The 16,505-nt window shown below is 49.8% G+C and overlaps 1 protein-coding gene across 8 annotated transcripts in view; it reads right to left on the reverse strand.

Moving 5' to 3' along the window:
• The window catches only part of PITPNM2 (phosphatidylinositol transfer protein membrane associated 2), an 88,791-nt gene that overhangs the window by 21,238 nt on the left and 51,048 nt on the right, over positions 1–16,505 (reverse strand). For all 8 annotated transcript variants that reach the window (XM_087913043.1, XM_087913039.1, XM_087913042.1 and 5 more), the window contains 10 exons: positions 13,130–13,344; positions 12,575–12,696; positions 11,283–11,516; positions 9,616–9,945; positions 6,524–6,619; positions 5,537–5,641; positions 5,184–5,254; positions 2,914–3,158; positions 1,098–1,287; positions 378–497 (listed from right to left, as the gene is read on the reverse strand). In XM_087913043.1, coding sequence (XP_087769169.1) covers positions 378–497; positions 1,098–1,287; positions 2,914–3,158; positions 5,184–5,254; positions 5,537–5,641; positions 6,524–6,619; positions 9,616–9,945; positions 11,283–11,516; positions 12,575–12,696; positions 13,130–13,344 — 1,728 coding nt within the window. The remainder of the gene's footprint in view (positions 1–377; positions 498–1,097; positions 1,288–2,913; positions 3,159–5,183; positions 5,255–5,536; positions 5,642–6,523; positions 6,620–9,615; positions 9,946–11,282; positions 11,517–12,574; positions 12,697–13,129; positions 13,345–16,505) is intronic.

Here is a 16,505-nt window from a genome sequence, read left to right on the forward strand (position 1 = left end):
GGTGAAATGGGAGAGTTACAGCGAGAAGGAATCATGGAGAATTATGCCTTCTGGAATTGTTATTTCAGTGTCGATCTCAGAGTCCGTCCAGTTTCCAGAGAGCGTAACGTGTCTGTGATTCCTTCTCTGTGTAATTTCCAAAGGATCAGGGCCATGACAAAGGAACAGCCAGGGTCGGGGACAAAACTAAACCCAAGATAAATAGAACCCAAATCCGTGAATATTGTCGCTTACCATGCGTTGCACTGAACGTCATAATTCAGCGGCCATATTCATGTTGGCCCTGAGGTCCCCAAACGGGGTTTTGAGGGTCCCGGATTACGCATCAATCTGGCTTGATTCCTTTCTGTCCAGAACCAACTCGAGAGATTGCGTACCTGCACGCTGATGACGCTTCCACGCCGGCTACTGTTCTGACTCTCTGTCATCGTCTGGTTGCTATAACAAAGGGCGTCGAAGGCCAGGATCCCTCCCACGCAGTCCCCGATCAGGCAGACCTGACGAAAACAAAACCCATACCTGGTTGCAGAGAACGAAAGGGCTTGTCTAGCAGTGGTGGATGTCAACTCCCAGAATTCCACTGCCAGCACGATCGTGGAGGGGACTTCTGGGAATTGAAGAAAAGCCTGAGGTCGGGAATATGGGACCGACTTTCCCACCAAGGTCAGCAAGCCACCCCGGGGCGGATTTCTCTTCCCCGCCGTTGGTCTTACCTTCCAGTTCTAGCTCGCGTGGCTCTATGCAAGGTAAGGTTTGCGCTTGGCCGAAGGGTGGGGCCAGCGGGTGGGCGGGCCATGTGGGCGGCGCAGCCTTGTGTTCCTGCGCAGCCTGGATTAATTGCTTTGGGGGGGGGGACATTTCTCTGTGGACCCCCAAAATTTTCTCGTGGACCACCAGTGGTCCCCGGCCCACCGGTTCTGCAGATTGACTCCTTTCAATAATTGGGAATTATTTAATAAGCCGACAAACTTATTATCGATTTTTTGGGGGGTCTTAAATCGACCCTCATTCAACGACCTGTTTTGATGAGTTTCCGCCAGCCGGGAAAAAGGCCAGCTGGCTTAGCTCTTAACGATGGAGGCCCACCTCCTACTCACCTGGCCGTTGAAGGATGCCCCTTCTTGGGACCTGATGAAGTCGCTGTACACCTGATTGGCTCTCAGGATCACTGTGGCAACCGCCTCTTGGTACTGCGGGGAGGACGTAGCCAGGAGAGGAAGCGCGGCGAGTGGGATGTGATCCTGGCTACTGCAAAGGCAGCCTTCATCGTAGCTGTAGGGGCTGAGGCTACAGAGAGGAGGAAGAGGAGGAATGTCAATCAAAGCACTTCCCTTTCGAGGAAAAATACCAACTGGATAGAGGATGTCCTTGGCTCACCACCCTTCATCATTCATTCAAAGCTACAATAGATTGAAAAAAAAAAAGTGACATGACCAATCCTCGCACTTATGACAGTCCCCATGGTCGTGCAATTAGAATTCAAGCATTTGGCGACTGGCATGGATTTATGAGGGTCTCGGGGTCATGTGAGACCTTCCCAGCTGGCTTCCAGACAAGCCGAGTCCATGAGAGAAGTTGGATTCACTTAATGAGAGTACGGCTCACTTTTCCTCTGCGGTGATGTGTGCTTAAGAAGGAGAGCGCCGAAAGGGCCGATCGAGCTCAACTCCCTTAACAGAGGTTCCAGTCCCAATATGGTTGTAAGCTGAGGACTAGTTAAATTTTTCGAGGCCCAGTCATTTTCCTGAAAATAGTCTTGTTTTCCTCTAGACGAGAAGGCAACCTGCCCAGAATTTGGGGGTAAATTTTGGGTGCCGGGTGGTAAATTGCAAATAAATCAGTCTCTGAGCTACCTTATCCCTTCTTCCTTATCTAAGGGGAAATTCCCAACGCTCTCTCTGAAATGCAGCCATCAGGGGCTTTGGCTATGATTCAGGCCTGCGAGAGAAGGCTCTCGCCAGCGGCCGCGCCCCTGGGAAGGAGAACCTAGTGGCTTTTATAAAGGGGTTGGAGTCTGAACACGGAGGAAGCGCTGGCAGGAGAGGAGAAGACGAGCCCCGCGAATGATAAATGAGCGAAGAAATAAATGGGCTCGGAGCGATGATGGCTCCAGGCTGAGCCGAGCCCGGGTGAGTCATCTTGCCAGGGTGAAGTACAGCTCCCTTGGGAATGAGGGAATTGATGAGGTGCGTCTGTAGATGGAAGGGAAGGAGGGAAGGGAGGAAGGAAGGAGAGGAAGGAGAGGAAACGAGAGAGGAGGGGAGATGGAAGGACAAAAGAGAGAGAGGGAGGGAGGGGGAGAAGGAGGAGAAAGGAAGAAAGGAAGGACAAATGAGAGGAGGGAGGGAGGAAGGACAAAAGGGAGGGAGAGAGGGAGGGGGAGAAGGGAGGGAGGAAGAAAGGAAGGAAGGACAAACGAGAGGGAAAGAAGGAAGGAAGGAAGGAAGGACAAAAGCGAGTGAAGGGAGAGAGGTTTCTCTACCTCTGGATATTTTTAAGAGGCTGGACAACCATCTGTTTTAAGGAAGGTTTATTTGGTTTGGATGCAGCTTGCAGAAGATCAAATTTCCAATCCTGCACGAGGAAAGGAAAGGAGAAAGGAAAGATGGATGGAGAGGCAAGCAGGCAGGCAGAGACAGGCAGACACAGCAGATATATAGCTGGATGAAGATGGCTTAATGGTGGTGGAGACTTGGTCATGCCCCAATCAGGGCTTAAGGAGGCCTCCCTCCCGGTCCCATGCATGCAGCCATCAAAAGCAAAGCCAGATGTGAGGTCCACAGCTGGCACCTCGATCCACTAACGACACAAGCGGGAGACTGAGTTCCACACCAGGACACTCTTGGGAAGCAGCCTTATGGCCCCTTCCCTAAACCCTTATCCCATCTTCCCGAAAGCCAAGTGGCCGCTCACTTGGAGACCAGCGAAAACGCTTCTGAGCAGATGGCCGGACAAGGGACCAGCTTGATGGCTATCCGGCCCAGGGTGGCCGGGTAATGGACCCTGATGACGGTATCGAAGGCGGTGGCGATGGTGTTGACGTCCCCCTGCTTGGAGCTCGGCTCCCCACTTCCCGTGTCAAGGATGTTGCCTCCGTGCAGGACCAAAAGGAGGACATGGATTTGGCTGGGCTGCGCCAGGGGAGGCGCCGCTTCATCCTGGAAAGAAGAGACCAGATTCAGATCAGGCAGATTCTCAAGGGCCTGTGGGAGGAGCAGGAAGTTTAGAGGGGTATGGACCAATCACCTGGAAGCCTTCAGATCCATAATGGCAAACCGATGGCATGCAGAGCCATTTGGGTGGGCACACGAGTCCCAGCCAAAATTATCGGCGCGCCTCCCAGCTGAATTGAGGTCCATTTGAGGCCGTTTTCGTCCTCCTGGAGGCTCGGGGGAAGCCTCTGCAGCCTTCGTAGGCCAAAAAATGGGCCTTCCGGAAATACTTTTTCGACCTCCCAAGGCTGCAAAGGCCTCCCTCGAGCCTCCAGGAGGACGAAAACGGCCACAAATGGGCCTCAAATCAGCTGGGAGGTGCATGCATGCACAGTGCAGGTAAGCGGCAGGATGCTGGTGTTGTGTGTACATGCACAGGGGCGGCAGGACGCATTGCATTGTGGGTGCCGGCACACCACAACAAAACGTGTGCCGTCACTGCTTCAGATTTTCTGGCCTGCTGGCTAGGCAGATCCCTTCTGCTGCGATGGAACCAAAAAGAAAAAAGAAATCTTGGGAGATGTCCCTATGGACACCTGGACACTATGGAAGGCTTAGGTGCCACAGGCGAGGAGACAGTACGTAAACACAAAGTAGGATCAGCTGGAAGGGCGACAAGAATAGATCTGAGTTCTTTCCTGGAACCTGTTCAGTTGTGTGTGTGTGTTTTATATTTTGTATCACTTCCAACTTCCCCTTGGCACATTGGCACCTTAATTGAACACTGTTGCCGCTATGTGTTTATTCTCCTTATAATTAGCCAGACGTGTTGCATAAAACTGGATCGGATTCCCGTAAAGCTCCCTGGGTTTTGCATGGAAACGATAGAAGGGACAGAATTGGACAGGTAATGTTCGATCGCTCGCTTAGCGAACGTTTGAAGTCATGACGGAATCTAGGAACTGGGCCTGGCTAGTCTAGGGAAGAGAAGGACCAGGGGAGACAGGAGAGCAGTCTTCCAGTATTTGAGGGGCTACCCCAGAGAGGAGGAGGAGGAAGGGGTCAAGCTATTCTCCAAAGCACCTGAAGGCCAGACAAGGAAGAATGGATGGAAACTGAACAAGGAGAGATTCAACCTGGAAATAAGGAGGAATTTTCTGCCAGTGAGAACAATCAACCTTTCTGGAACAGAAATTGTGGGAGCTTCATTCATCTCTGGAGGCTTTCAAGAAGAGATTGGATTGCCATCTGTCAGAAATGGTGTCGGGTCTCCTGCTTAGGCAGGGGGTTGGACTAGATGACCTACAAGGCCCCTTCCAACTCTGACTATCTGTTACCTGAATCCCCAAAGCTACTTAGGACCGCTCCAGAGTTACAGCTGCCCCACATCTTCCCCTGTGCCAGCGGTCTCCAACCTTGTCGACGTTAAGACTGGTGGACTTCAACTCCCAGAATTCCCCTGCCAGCCACGCCTGCTTTTTTCCTCTCTCTCTTAATCTCCAAAAGTGGAGAGAGATTGCAGAGGAAGGGATTGCGAGAGAGTCAAGCTATGCTGTCTGGAGAATTCTGCGAGTTGAAGTCCACCAGTCCTAAAGTGGCCAAGTTTGGGGACCCCTGCTCTGTACAGTCACCTGAACACATTTTTCTGATAACCAGATTGCATTTACGGCTGTCCACCGCGATTGCCTGGCTTTGATTTGCAACTGGGTTCCTCCATTTAATCCTGGTTTACAGGGGAAAAAAATACCCACTGGGGAAACTCGATCTACTTAATGACTGCCGCGTTCGCTTAATACTCTCCGCAAAAAAAAAACTCTCCTAAAATTGGTTATGCGTTGCCTCGACTTACGACTTGCAACGGTTTCGTGACCGTAATTCTGGGGCCCGCTTTGGATGAACAAAGAAAAAAAAAACCCAGCTGTTTTGGAGCCCATATCTCAAGCCTTATGGTCAGATCCCAGACGCAGGGTGCAGGATAGTTAAGTCTGTTTGCTCTTCTATATGAGCAGGGCACGGGTTCAAATGCTGTACCTCAATAATGCTTAGTCTTTCCACGCTGCATCCGACATGGAATCCCGCAGCCGATTCAAGAGTCGGCTCATCTGGAAAGGGGAAAAAAAAAAATGGGCGTGTAAACAGGATTTATTCTCCTGCCAGTGAGATAAATGTCAGGATTTAATCCGGAGAAAGATGACCCACTCCCAACACAGTCAATTTCTGGCTTTCTTGGGAAGAGTTAGGTCAAGGTCCTTCCTTCTCACTGTCGCTTTAGGGAAGAAGAGGTGACTCGCCACCGTTTCCACAACTCTTACGTTGCACAAAGCACTGCATTCATCCCTGAGGATTATGGCCGGGAGCCTCCATTTGTTCCCTAAATAGGCTACCTGGGACTTCATCCGTCTCTGCCGTTTCAATCTTATCCATGAGGTCGTTGGAACTCCATTTGGTAATCTCTTTGGGGAACACCTCTTCGTTCTCAGAGATATCCTCTAAGGAAGAGAGGAGGAGGAGGAGGAGGAAAGAGGAGGAGAAGGAGGAGGAGGAGGAGGAGGAGGAGGAGGAGGAGGAGGAGGAGGAGAAGGAAAGAGGAGGGGAGGAAGAGGAGGGGAGAGATGGGGAGGAGAGGAGAAGGAGGAAAGAGGAAGAGGAGGGAAGGGGAGGAAGAGGAGGGGAGAGATGGGGAGGAGAGGAGAAGGAGGAAAGAGGAAGAGGAGGGAAGGGGAGGAAGAGGAGGGGAGAGATGGGGAGGAGAGGAGGAGGAGGAAAGAGGAGGGGGAGGAGGGGAGAGGTGGGGAGGAGAGGAGGAGAAGGAGAAGGAAAGAGGAGGGGAGGAAGATGAGGGGAGAGATGGGGAGGAGAGGAGGAGGAGGAAAGAGGGGGAGGGGAGAGAAGGAAGGGAGGAAGAGGAGAGGAGGAGAAAGTTGAGAAGGAGATGGAGGATGAAGAGAAGGTAGAAGAGGAGGAGAAAGAGAGAGAGAGAAGGAGAGAGAAATTAGGGCATAAATACCTATTTTTTAAACCATGTTTTTATCATCCGCCAGTTGGGCGTGGGTTGAGGGGGAAGGCCAACTCTCACCGCCTTTCTGTTTTAATTTATTTCGTCCCTCCGAACATCTCGCGTCTCCTTGCCCCTCCAAACAGAGCCCGCCCACCATTTCAAAGCGGCCAAAATAACCCCGAAGTTTTCAGCCGAGGTACGCCAACTTTTCTCTCTTCCTCAAACAGCTGCTGCCCGCCGGCCCAGGCGGCCAGAATCGCGGGCAACGATGCCAGGTCCCAGGCCGCCCCCTTCCCCATCTAAGGCAACCCCTTTGGAAAGGAGGGGCGTGTGCGCGTGTGCTTGTGTGTGCGTGTGTGTGTTTCCCACCTACCGTGTGCATCGAAGAATTCCTCGTCGGTGCTCTCGTCCGAGTCCCGGGCAATGCTTTGCATCCTCCAGTCGGCGATGGTATGGTGCGAGGGGCTTGCTAGAAGGAACAAAAGAGGTTTTATGCCGTCCCTTCTTTTGGGAGGCCAAGGGACAGGCGCCTTCGCTGGCAGAGACCCATCCACCTGTCCTGCAAGGCATGGCAAATCCAAGGATGCTACGCCCTGACGTTGTTGTCACTCGGTGTTTACGGGAGGTGGCGGCGGCGGGTGGGGGGGGGGCTCACAACCCCCTGCCCAGACAGCCTGGCAATCGGAGAACCTCCGTGGCTGCTCGCTAACTCTGAACGAATAAAGCTATTTATAAACCGGGGAAGGATGGGGGGACGGGGGTGGAGGAGGGAGAAAAATCACTCAGGCCAGCAATTTAGCAAAGGAAGTGGTCTAATTGAGCCTGTTTTTGGTTTTCGGTTTTGTTTTTTTTTTTCCGAAGCACGGGGAGATTCGTTCCTCGGTTAGGAAGGTTTGCAAAAAGGAGCAGGAGGAGGAGGAGGAGGAAGGAAGGAAGGAAGGAAGGAAGGAAGGAAGGAAGGAAGGAAGGAAGGAAGGAAGGAAGGAAGGAAGGAAGGAAGGAAGGAAAAGAAGAAGAAGAAGAAGAAGAAGAAGAAGGAGGAGGAGGAAGAGGAGGAGGAGGAGGAGGAGAAGGAGAAGAAGGAGAAGAAGGAGGAGGAGGGGGAGGGGGAGGAGGAGGAGGACAGCAAGATTTTGAAGCTGACAAAACTCTCTTTCCCATGCTTGAAATATAGAAATAACCACAACTGGAAGGTAGAAAAATATGCATGCATATAGGTATGTAGTTAGGGAGGATGGATGGATGGATGGATGGATGGATGGATGGATGGATGGATGGATGGAAGATGGATCTAAGATAGGATAGGAAGGTAGGTAGGTAGGTAGAAAGAAAGAAAGAAAGAAAGAAAGAAAGAAAGAAAGAAAGAAAGAAAGAAAGAAAGAAAGAAAGAAAGAAAGAAAGAAGATACATACACACGCAGAGAGACACACATTCCCCAGAACGTAGGGAGATCTAAACCCAGTGCTGGGGCTGTCAGCTAAGATTCACAATTGCAGCAGTTGTCGAGACCAGAGAATGATTCCGTTTCTTTTTCTTTTTGTCAACACTCGTTGCCTCTCCGAACCAGACCTTCCGCCTTTCATTAAGCAGAGATGCTCGGTGCTGAAAAGACACAGCTCTGCCAGGCCACGAGACACACATTAATGCAAAAATGCACTTGCAGAAAGAAAATGAAAACTGCCTTCCTAAGGAAGCTGACATCCCTTGTGTTGTCTACAGCTTGGGATAAAAATAAAATAAAAATCTGTTTTTTGTTCTAGGAAGCGCAGGGCCAGGGATACCAATAGAGATTCCTGCTGGTGTCTTACAGTTGTGCAAAGACTGGACTAGGTGTGATTGCGTTTCCCCTGCTGTTAACCAACAATTGTGTTGGTGAACAGCAAAGCTGAAAGTGGATGGCAGGGGAACCCCAAACCCATCATTCATGCCTGAACAGATGCACTCTGAACGGGGTGGGTTTTCTTACAGACATTTTATTACCCAGCTAGGTAACATCACCAGTGCTAGAAGGGAGCGGGATTCGTAAACAGCAGGAGGAGGGAGGAGAAGGACGAGCAGGAGGAAGAGGAAAGAGTGGGGTCCTTGGTGCTCCCTGACTTTAGAGGTTTCCTTGCAGATGTTTCATGACCAAACTAGGTAACATCATCAGTTTGCAGAAAACAGGAAAGTGCGAGAAAGAAACTAAAGCTTGCCCTGTCTTGATGCTCTTTAGTATCTCTCGGTCTCCTCTTCCTCCTCATTTTCTGCTAGCCCCGATGATGTTTCCTAGTTGGGTCATGAGACACCTGCAGCAGAACCGCCAAGCTGAGAGAGCCCCGAGGATGCCACTCAGCTGAACCCTGAGCTGCAAATATCCCCTCCTATCTGAACAAGACCAGAGGAGAAGCTGACCTTGCCAGCAATTGCTCTGGACTCTAATTTCACTAATTGTCCTGTGGAAAGGTTACCGTGTTCCTCAGGGATAAATCACAAACTCATTCTGGTTTCCGCCTGGGTTCCGTAGATCCTCCCAGCGGATTCCACCCCAAATCCTCCGGGAGGATCAGGGAGCAGACGGACAACTAAATCACCCTAGATTGACGTCAAAGGCTCTGGTGTAAAAGCTGCTAAAAATAGAAGAGGGAATCAGGTCGGCTGACCGCCGGAGCTTGCTCCAGGGGTCTTCGCCCCAGCAAGGGGGAAAAGTGGGAGGGTGGGAGAGCTGCCTTCCCACCAGGGCAGCAGGAAAGCCAGGCGCTAGTGGGCACCTGTCCCCTGGAGCAAGCTCAACAAGATGGATGAAAGAGCCCGTTGGGACATGCGCTCCCTAAGCTCAACCTGTTGTCATGCGTTACTGCAGGGGTGGATCTGGTCTCATGGGAGAGAGCAGCTAGGGGTGTGTGTGTGTGTGTGTGTGTGTGTAAAACAGAGAGAGAGAGAGGAGGAGGAGGAGGAGGAGGAAGAAGAGGAACAATTGGAGGAGGAGGAGGAGGGAGAAGAAGAAGAGGAGAAGGAGGAAGAAGAGGTGGAGGGGGAAGAAGAAGAAGAGCAGGAGGAGGGAGAAGAACGAGGAAGGAGGTAGAGGAGGAGGAAGAAGAAGAGGAGGAGGAGAGAAAAGAAGAAGAGGAGGAAGAGGAAGAAAAAGAAGAGGAAGTGGAGGAGGAGAGAGAAGAAGAAGAGGAAGAGGAAGAAAAAGAAGAGGAGGTGGAGGAGGAAGAAGGAGGAGGAGGAGGAGGAGGAAGAAGAAGAAGAAGAAGAAGAAGAAGAAGAAGAAGAAGAAGAAGAAGAAGAAGAAGAAGAAGAAGAAGAAGAAGAAGAAGAAGAAGAAGAAGAAGAAGAAGAAGAAGGGAAGGAGGAGGAGGAGTTCTACTCAACACAATTCATATGATGACTCCCTCCCAATTTTGTCCTCCAATTACACTAAAAGCTACCACGGAACCCCGAGTCCCACAGCTCTCTTTTTGCCGGCTTTGGGGCCCAACTCACCTCCTCTTTTGGAAGAGGATTTGGAAGACGTGGACCACTGCTTGGTTAGCACTCGCCCCGGCAAAGATTCATCAATATTGCTGGCGGCATCCACCCCCTCGGTGGATGGAGGTATGGCCTTGGATTCCAGGTTGCGCTCGTTCTTGAGGGGGTCTTGAGGAAGGTGGGGTTCTAGATCAGGCTCGTTGATGCTGAACTGGGCCATCTTCTTCGCCAACATCAGCTGGGCCTCCTTCTCCAGCTGCCGGATGTCCTCTATGGTGAGCCCGTACCATTCATCCTGCCAACACCAAGCCTGCCGATGAGCCCTTACCATTACTTTCCGTAAACCTGGGGGGAGAAACCAAAACCAGCCATCCTCAACCAGCTGCTGTCTTGAACTCATGTTAAGACAGGCTTCTCAAACAACGACAACTTTCCATCCGCCAATCCGTTCAAGACCATGTTTGCTTCCCATGGCAGACATAAATCCTTCCTTCCTGAAATTCTGGACTCTTGGAAGAAGGTTCGTGATGTTTCTGTAAGCTGTGAAAGTAGGTTGGAGGAGGAAGAGGAAGAGAAAGGAGGAGGAAGAGGAAGAGAAAGGAGGAAGATGAAGAGAAAAGAGGAGGAGGAGGAGGAGGAGGAGGAGGAGGAAGAGGAAACTGTGGGGTCCTTGGTGCTACCTGACTTCTGAGGTTTTCTTGCAGATGTTTCATGACCAATCTAGGAGGTACCACCATCAGTGCTAGAAGGGAGTGGGATTTGTAGACAGGAGGAGGGAGGGGGAGGAGGAGGAGGAGGAGGAGGAGGAGGAGGAGGAGGAAGAAGAAGAGGAAACTGTGGGGTCCTTGGTGCTACCTGACTTCTGAGGTTTTCTTGCAGATGTTTCATGACCAATCTAGGAGGTACCACCATCAGTGCTAGAAGGGAGTGGGATTTGTAGACAGGAGGAGGAGGGTGGGGAGGAGGAGGAGGAGGAGGAGGAGGAGGAGGAGGAGGAGGAGGAGGAGGAGGAGGAAGAAGAGGAAACTGTGGGGTCCTTGGTGCTACCTGACTTTTGAGGTTTTCTTGCAGATGTTTCATGACCAATCTAGGTACCACCATCAGTGCTAGAAGGGAGTAGGATTTGTAGACAGAAGGAGGAGGAGGAGGAGGAGGAGGAGGACTATTTGGGGACCCCATTTTCTGAGCAATGTATCTCTCTGGGTTTATTCCGTTTCAAGATGTCTTTCATCCTGGGTCTGTAGACCACGTCTTGAGTCAGTTGAGGCAGATTCTACTGGAGAATCCCCTGGGCAATAACCTCTCTTGAGTCCAGCCTTCCAGATGTGTGGACCAATCCCTGGAATTCTAGGCCACAGCTGCACAATTCTGGAGGTTGAAATGCTTGTCTGCACGTGAAGGGTGAACCCAAGTTGGCTTCAGCCATTCCCCCCTTGGTCAGAAGAAGAACTGCGTGTTGGGCTTCCTTCCGCTCTTCTTCTGGATCATTGGTCCTCCGGTCTTTGAGAACTTCCCTCTCCCAAACTGGATCCTTCCAGTGTGTCAAGATGACAACTCTCAAATTCTAGGATCTGGACACATCTGGAGGAGGCTTAACCAGGCCGTCCTGAAATGCCTGGACCCCCCACCCTCCCCTAAAAGTACTGGGGCTCGAGGTGAAGACCCCGAAATCAAAGACTCACCGACGTCATGGATGAAACGCTCGATTTTCGACTGCATCCCCCAGTAACGGAACTCCACCTTGCAGAGTTTATAGGCACACATAACGGGATAGATCCCAGGGTTGTTCTTCTGCTCTTGGATCCAGTCCTCTGGCAGAGGGCCCCTGGCTGTCTTGGCTGATTTGAAGACCTTTGGGTCCTCCTCCGGTTTGTATTCGTGGGGTGGGACGGGATCCTTCACAATATCGATAGGATCTAACGCAGGGTGGGGTGCGGGGGGGAGAGAGAAATACACCGAATAAATACGCGCAAGCCACAGGAAATTGTCCCTCAAATAGCCTTTCCCCCTAAAGGCTTGTTGTGTTTAGATAAGAGTGTAGAGACCTGGTCTCCACCTCTTTCTGTTTACACAAGAAAAGCTGGTTTGGTTTAAACAGTTTATTCAAGGCTGGCAGAAACTGGGTAGCCTCAACTTCCCTTGGAGAAGCCAGCAAGGACGCTGCGCTTCTTCTACATTTCAGGAGAAGACCTCACGATGGCCACCTCTTTCTAAAAGGACGCCGGATTCCGACAGGCTAAGCCCAACAGAGGTGGCCAATTCGTACTTTTACCAAAAAGAGACCTATTCTAGTTGGAAAAGCTCTACTTTTACCAAAACTAGAGATTTTCCAATGCGAAAAGATCTCTCCTCCTATCAGGATCACAGAATCACAAAATTGGAAGGGACTTTGAAGGTCTTCTAGTCCAACCCTTTGCTCAGGTAGAAGAACCTGTCCTATACTGTTTCAGACCAAATGGCTGTCCAATCTCTTCTTAAAAACTTCCAGCATTGGAGCATTCACAACTTCTGGTGGCAAGCTGTTCCACTGGTTAATTGTTCTGACTGTCAGGAAATTCCTCCTTCATTCTAAGCTGCTTCTCTCCTTGATTAGTTTCCATTTGTTGCTTCTTATCCTGCCTTCAGGTGCTTTGCAGGGTAGCTTGACTCCCTCTTCTTTGGGGCAGCCCCTGAGATACTGGAAGACTGCTATCCTGTCTCCCCTAGTCCTTCATTTCCTTAAACCAGACATACCCAATGCCGCCAACCGTTCCTCCTATGTTTTATCCTTCTCTCGGGTCCAATGGGAAACAGCAGAGAGCAATCCAAATCCCGTCCCAATTTTCTGCCATTGTTCCCAAGGTTTATCCCCATTTTCCCAAGGCCTGAGGAAGGCCAACCACAGCTGGAATCTAGGCTCTGGGACTCACCTGTCTGTCCCACCCTAGCAAACCATAAGAGAGAAATCAAAATGTGAGGAAAGGCTCACACCCACCCAGGACCGTCTGCCTCTTCTCCGCGGGGGAAAGGTTGAACACGTTGGGTTGCTCTCCTGAGTCAGATATATAATAGGTTTCGATATCGATGGAGAATTTCTCCACAAATGGGCAGGTGTACCTGGAGGAGGAGGAGGAGGAGGAGGAGGAGGAGGAAGAGGAGGAGGAGGAGGAGGAGGAGAAAAAGAGCAACTCAAATGCTTAAGATTCAAAACCTCTTCGCCTCAAAAACGTGTCAAGAGCCCTCCCAACCCGCACACTCTCTCTCTCACACACATATATGCGGTGTGTAATAAAGGCAGCTGTTTTCCTAAGGAAAAAGCCAGGAAAATAAATGAAAAGGCCTCCGGGAGTCACAGAGTAACGCAGAATTTTATTAGCACCTTGGCGCTTTTTTTTTTTGCCAACGTGGCAAAACCGGAGCAAGCTCACTTTATTTGAAGAAACTAAAAATGATGGCTTCCCCTCACATACAAATGCCCTCATGGTTGTTATAAACTCGCCGTCAGGGTTCCAAGTAATAGGCCCATATCAAGCAAATCGCTGGGTGGTACCTCGTCCGGGTATAAGGATATGCATTCCAGGATTCCTCTTCGACTCGGAGGGCCGCCTTGGGGAGTATCGATCGAAACCAGCTGGGAATATGCATACCAATATGGTATACTTTGTGAGTGTACTGCCCGTCGCCTCCTGGGCCATCAATATATGGTCGGTTTTCCAAAATCTCCACGCCGCTGCCTTCTCCACAAGTCTCTTCACGGCTCTTTTTCTGAACATTAGAGAAATAGATGAATGAGTAGATAGATATCAATTATTATAAAACTTAAGAATGGCTGAAAAGGGGGACATCCAAATAAATCGCCTTGTGATGAGGTTCCATGCAGAAAACCAAACCAGGGTGTGTGTGTGTGTGTGTGTGTGTGTGTGTGTGTGTGTGTTTCGCAACCCTAAGTTCTATACCTGCAATAAATTTGTTTCCTTTTTGTTTTGTACAGGTCACCTTCAAGAAGTGAGGGGAGCCGAATGTCAACTCAAAAATATTTCTCTGGTCTTTTAGCATTGCCAGCAGAAAAGGACTGGGGGGGAGTAGTCCATTCCTTAGATAATTGCAAGGCGGCCAAAGCTTCTGGCGCACAAGATTATTACTGGAGAGCCTGACTGATGACTCTTGGCTATGGATGTGTCCCATTGGAGAATATACAGCCAGGGGGTGGGGGTGGGGAAGACCAGGCTCACGGGAGAAATTAATGGTGTATCTTAGTGTCAGCTGCACCCAGGTACACCGACATGGTCACTCCTAATAAATCATTTTGTTTTACTGTGAGAGACTGATGATTTGAGTGGGGGTGGGTTTGTTGGAGCCCTGACAGCTGTATCTCGGAGGCCCCCAAATGGCCCCTGGGGAAATTAGGAATACTTTCCTGTTTCTTGTCCATGTATTATCAGTATGGGAAGCACGAGAGTACTCCTTAACAAGCAATTAAAACAATAATCATAATCACAATAGAACAAGCCTGCTCTTCCGTTTGCCTGCTCCCTCCCGCCCTCCCTTTCATTTGTGTTTTGTAAGTGATTTTAAAGTGTCTGCCACTTTGGGAATTAAAGACAAGCTGAGATTGGAGTTATGAATTGACTGTAAAAAAGACTTCGGTAATGACCTTTTCTTTTGGCAGGCAAACGAGAAGAAGAGAAAGCTATGCTTAACAAAAACAACAACAACAAAAAAAGATTAATAATGTTGAGAGAGGGGGAAAAAAACATGCCTAAGAAAGAGACATTAACTTTACAACATTGACTTGAGGGCCACTTAAAATTCAGTTGAACCATAAAAACAGCAGAAGATGCCAGGGAAAAGTGGAAAGGAGGACACGTTTATATGACAGCAAAATAAATTTGATAATTTTGAACGCTCTGCTGCTACTGATCTCATCACAGTGAGAACAGCCAGGAGTAGGGTGAGCCAGTCACGGCTCTTCCCAAATTTTACAAACGTGATCAACTCCCTTTTTCAGCAGAGAAACAGAAGCATTTCAAATAATAAAAAGCTTCCATCCACCGACCCATTCCAAAAGGGAAAGGCGATCGTTTGCTAGTGACCTTCCTTCGTTGACCTCTTTGTTACACCTTGTGTGCATTTGGTTGGTTGTTGCGAACAAATCTGAACAATGGCTACTGGGGAAGGAACCTGGCTGCCAAGCCACCGTTCCTTCTGTTGCTCTTAAAACACCACTGCAAACAGTAAAAAGGAGGGAAGGGAAGGAAAAGGAAAAGGAAAAGGAAAAGGAAAAGAAAGGGGAAAGGGAAAGGGAAAAGGAAAAGGAAAAGAAAGGAAAATGAAAGGAAAGGAAAGGAAAGGAAAGGAAAGGAAAGGAAAAGGAAAGGAAAGGAGAGAGGAGAAGAGAAGAGAAGAGAAGAGAAGAGAAGAGAAGAGAAGAGAGGAGAGGAGAGGAGAGGAGAGGAGAGGAGAGGAGAGGAGAAGAGAAGAGAAGAGAAGAGAAGAGAAGAGAAGAGAAGAGAAGAGAAGAGAAGAGAAGAGAAGAGAAGAGAAGAGAAGAGAAGAGAAAAGGAAAGGAAAGGAAAGGAAAAGGAAAGGAAAGGAAAGGAAAAGGAAAAGGAAAAGGAAAAGGAAAAGGAAAAGGAAAAGGAAAGGATTCCTAAAAGAGGAGAACCCACAGTGATGGAAGAATGGACAAACATCTCATTGAGTGGATGGTTCCAAATGGAAAATTGGGACCAAAGACTGTCCAAAGTCACACAAATGCTTCCTGGGGGCTTTTCAAACAGGTGACCTGCTGAACTTCAAATTCTTCTCATCTCCAGAAGTCTAAGCTCTCGTGATCAGATACAGAGCCGGCACTGGCCGTGTGGGGGTCTAGGGCAGGGCTGTCCAACTTTGCCACCTTTAAGACTGGTGGACTTCAACTCCCAGGCTGGCTGGGGAATTCTGGGAGTTGAAGTCTGCGGGTCTTAACGGTGCCAAGGTTGGACACCCTTGCTCCAGAGCTTCGAGACTCGCAACTCCACATTTTGAGACCTTCTGCTTTTCTCAAGAAATCGAGAAACTTAAACACACACACACACACACACCCTCCAGCATCTCACAACTTAGACACTCCCCCTTCTCGGATGCTAGATTTCCAGGCCAAACGGGGACTCAGGCTAAAGCAACAACATTAAACGACTCACAACAAAAACCCAGAGGGGCAGAATTGCAGCCACTTAAAAAGCTTTTATGGAAATCCATCTCCGGGCAAAGGGAGATGGAGTGAGGCAGGACTCGGGGACGCGATCTTGCCCTTGTGGAAAGAGCCACCCCAACAGAGGTCAAACAAGCTATCGGTCATCTGCTGGGCCATCCAGCCAGAAATAACCGGGTGCAAAGGACAGCTGGTTCACCACTCCAAGAGTGGAACTGGAGTGACCATTCAGAAGACCGCAGGAGGAGGGACATTTCAAGAGCAGGTGGTCAGCCATGTTGGCTTCCAAGATGAACACAGAATAATAGAGCTGGAAAGGACCTTAGAGGTCCTCTAGTCCAGCCAATGCTTGTCCAATTTCTTCTTTAAAACCTCCAGGGATGGTGCGTCCACAACTTCTGGTGGCAAGCTGTTCCCCTGGTTAATTGTCCTCACCGTGATGAAGTTTCTCCTTAACTCAAGGTTGCTTCTCTCCTTGTTGAGTCTCCATTTGTTGCTTCTTATTCTGCCTCCTGGGGCTTTGCCTAATAGCTTGACTCCCTCTTCTTTGGGGCAGCCCCTCAAATATTGGAAGGCTGCTATTAAGTCACCCCCTACTCTTTCTTTTCTCGGATCCAGTTCTACAGAGGAACGATGGAGTCCGTCATCTGCACCTCTAGAACTGTCTGGTTTGGTTCTGCAACCCAACAGGACCGAGACAGACTCCAGAGAGGAATTAGGACTGCAGAAAAAA

Source organism: Pseudonaja textilis, chromosome 15 (assembly GCF_049901715.1).
Source record: "Pseudonaja textilis isolate UNSWEBS1 chromosome 15, rPseTex1.2, whole genome shotgun sequence".
Taxonomy (NCBI): domain Eukaryota; kingdom Metazoa; phylum Chordata; class Lepidosauria; order Squamata; family Elapidae; genus Pseudonaja; species Pseudonaja textilis.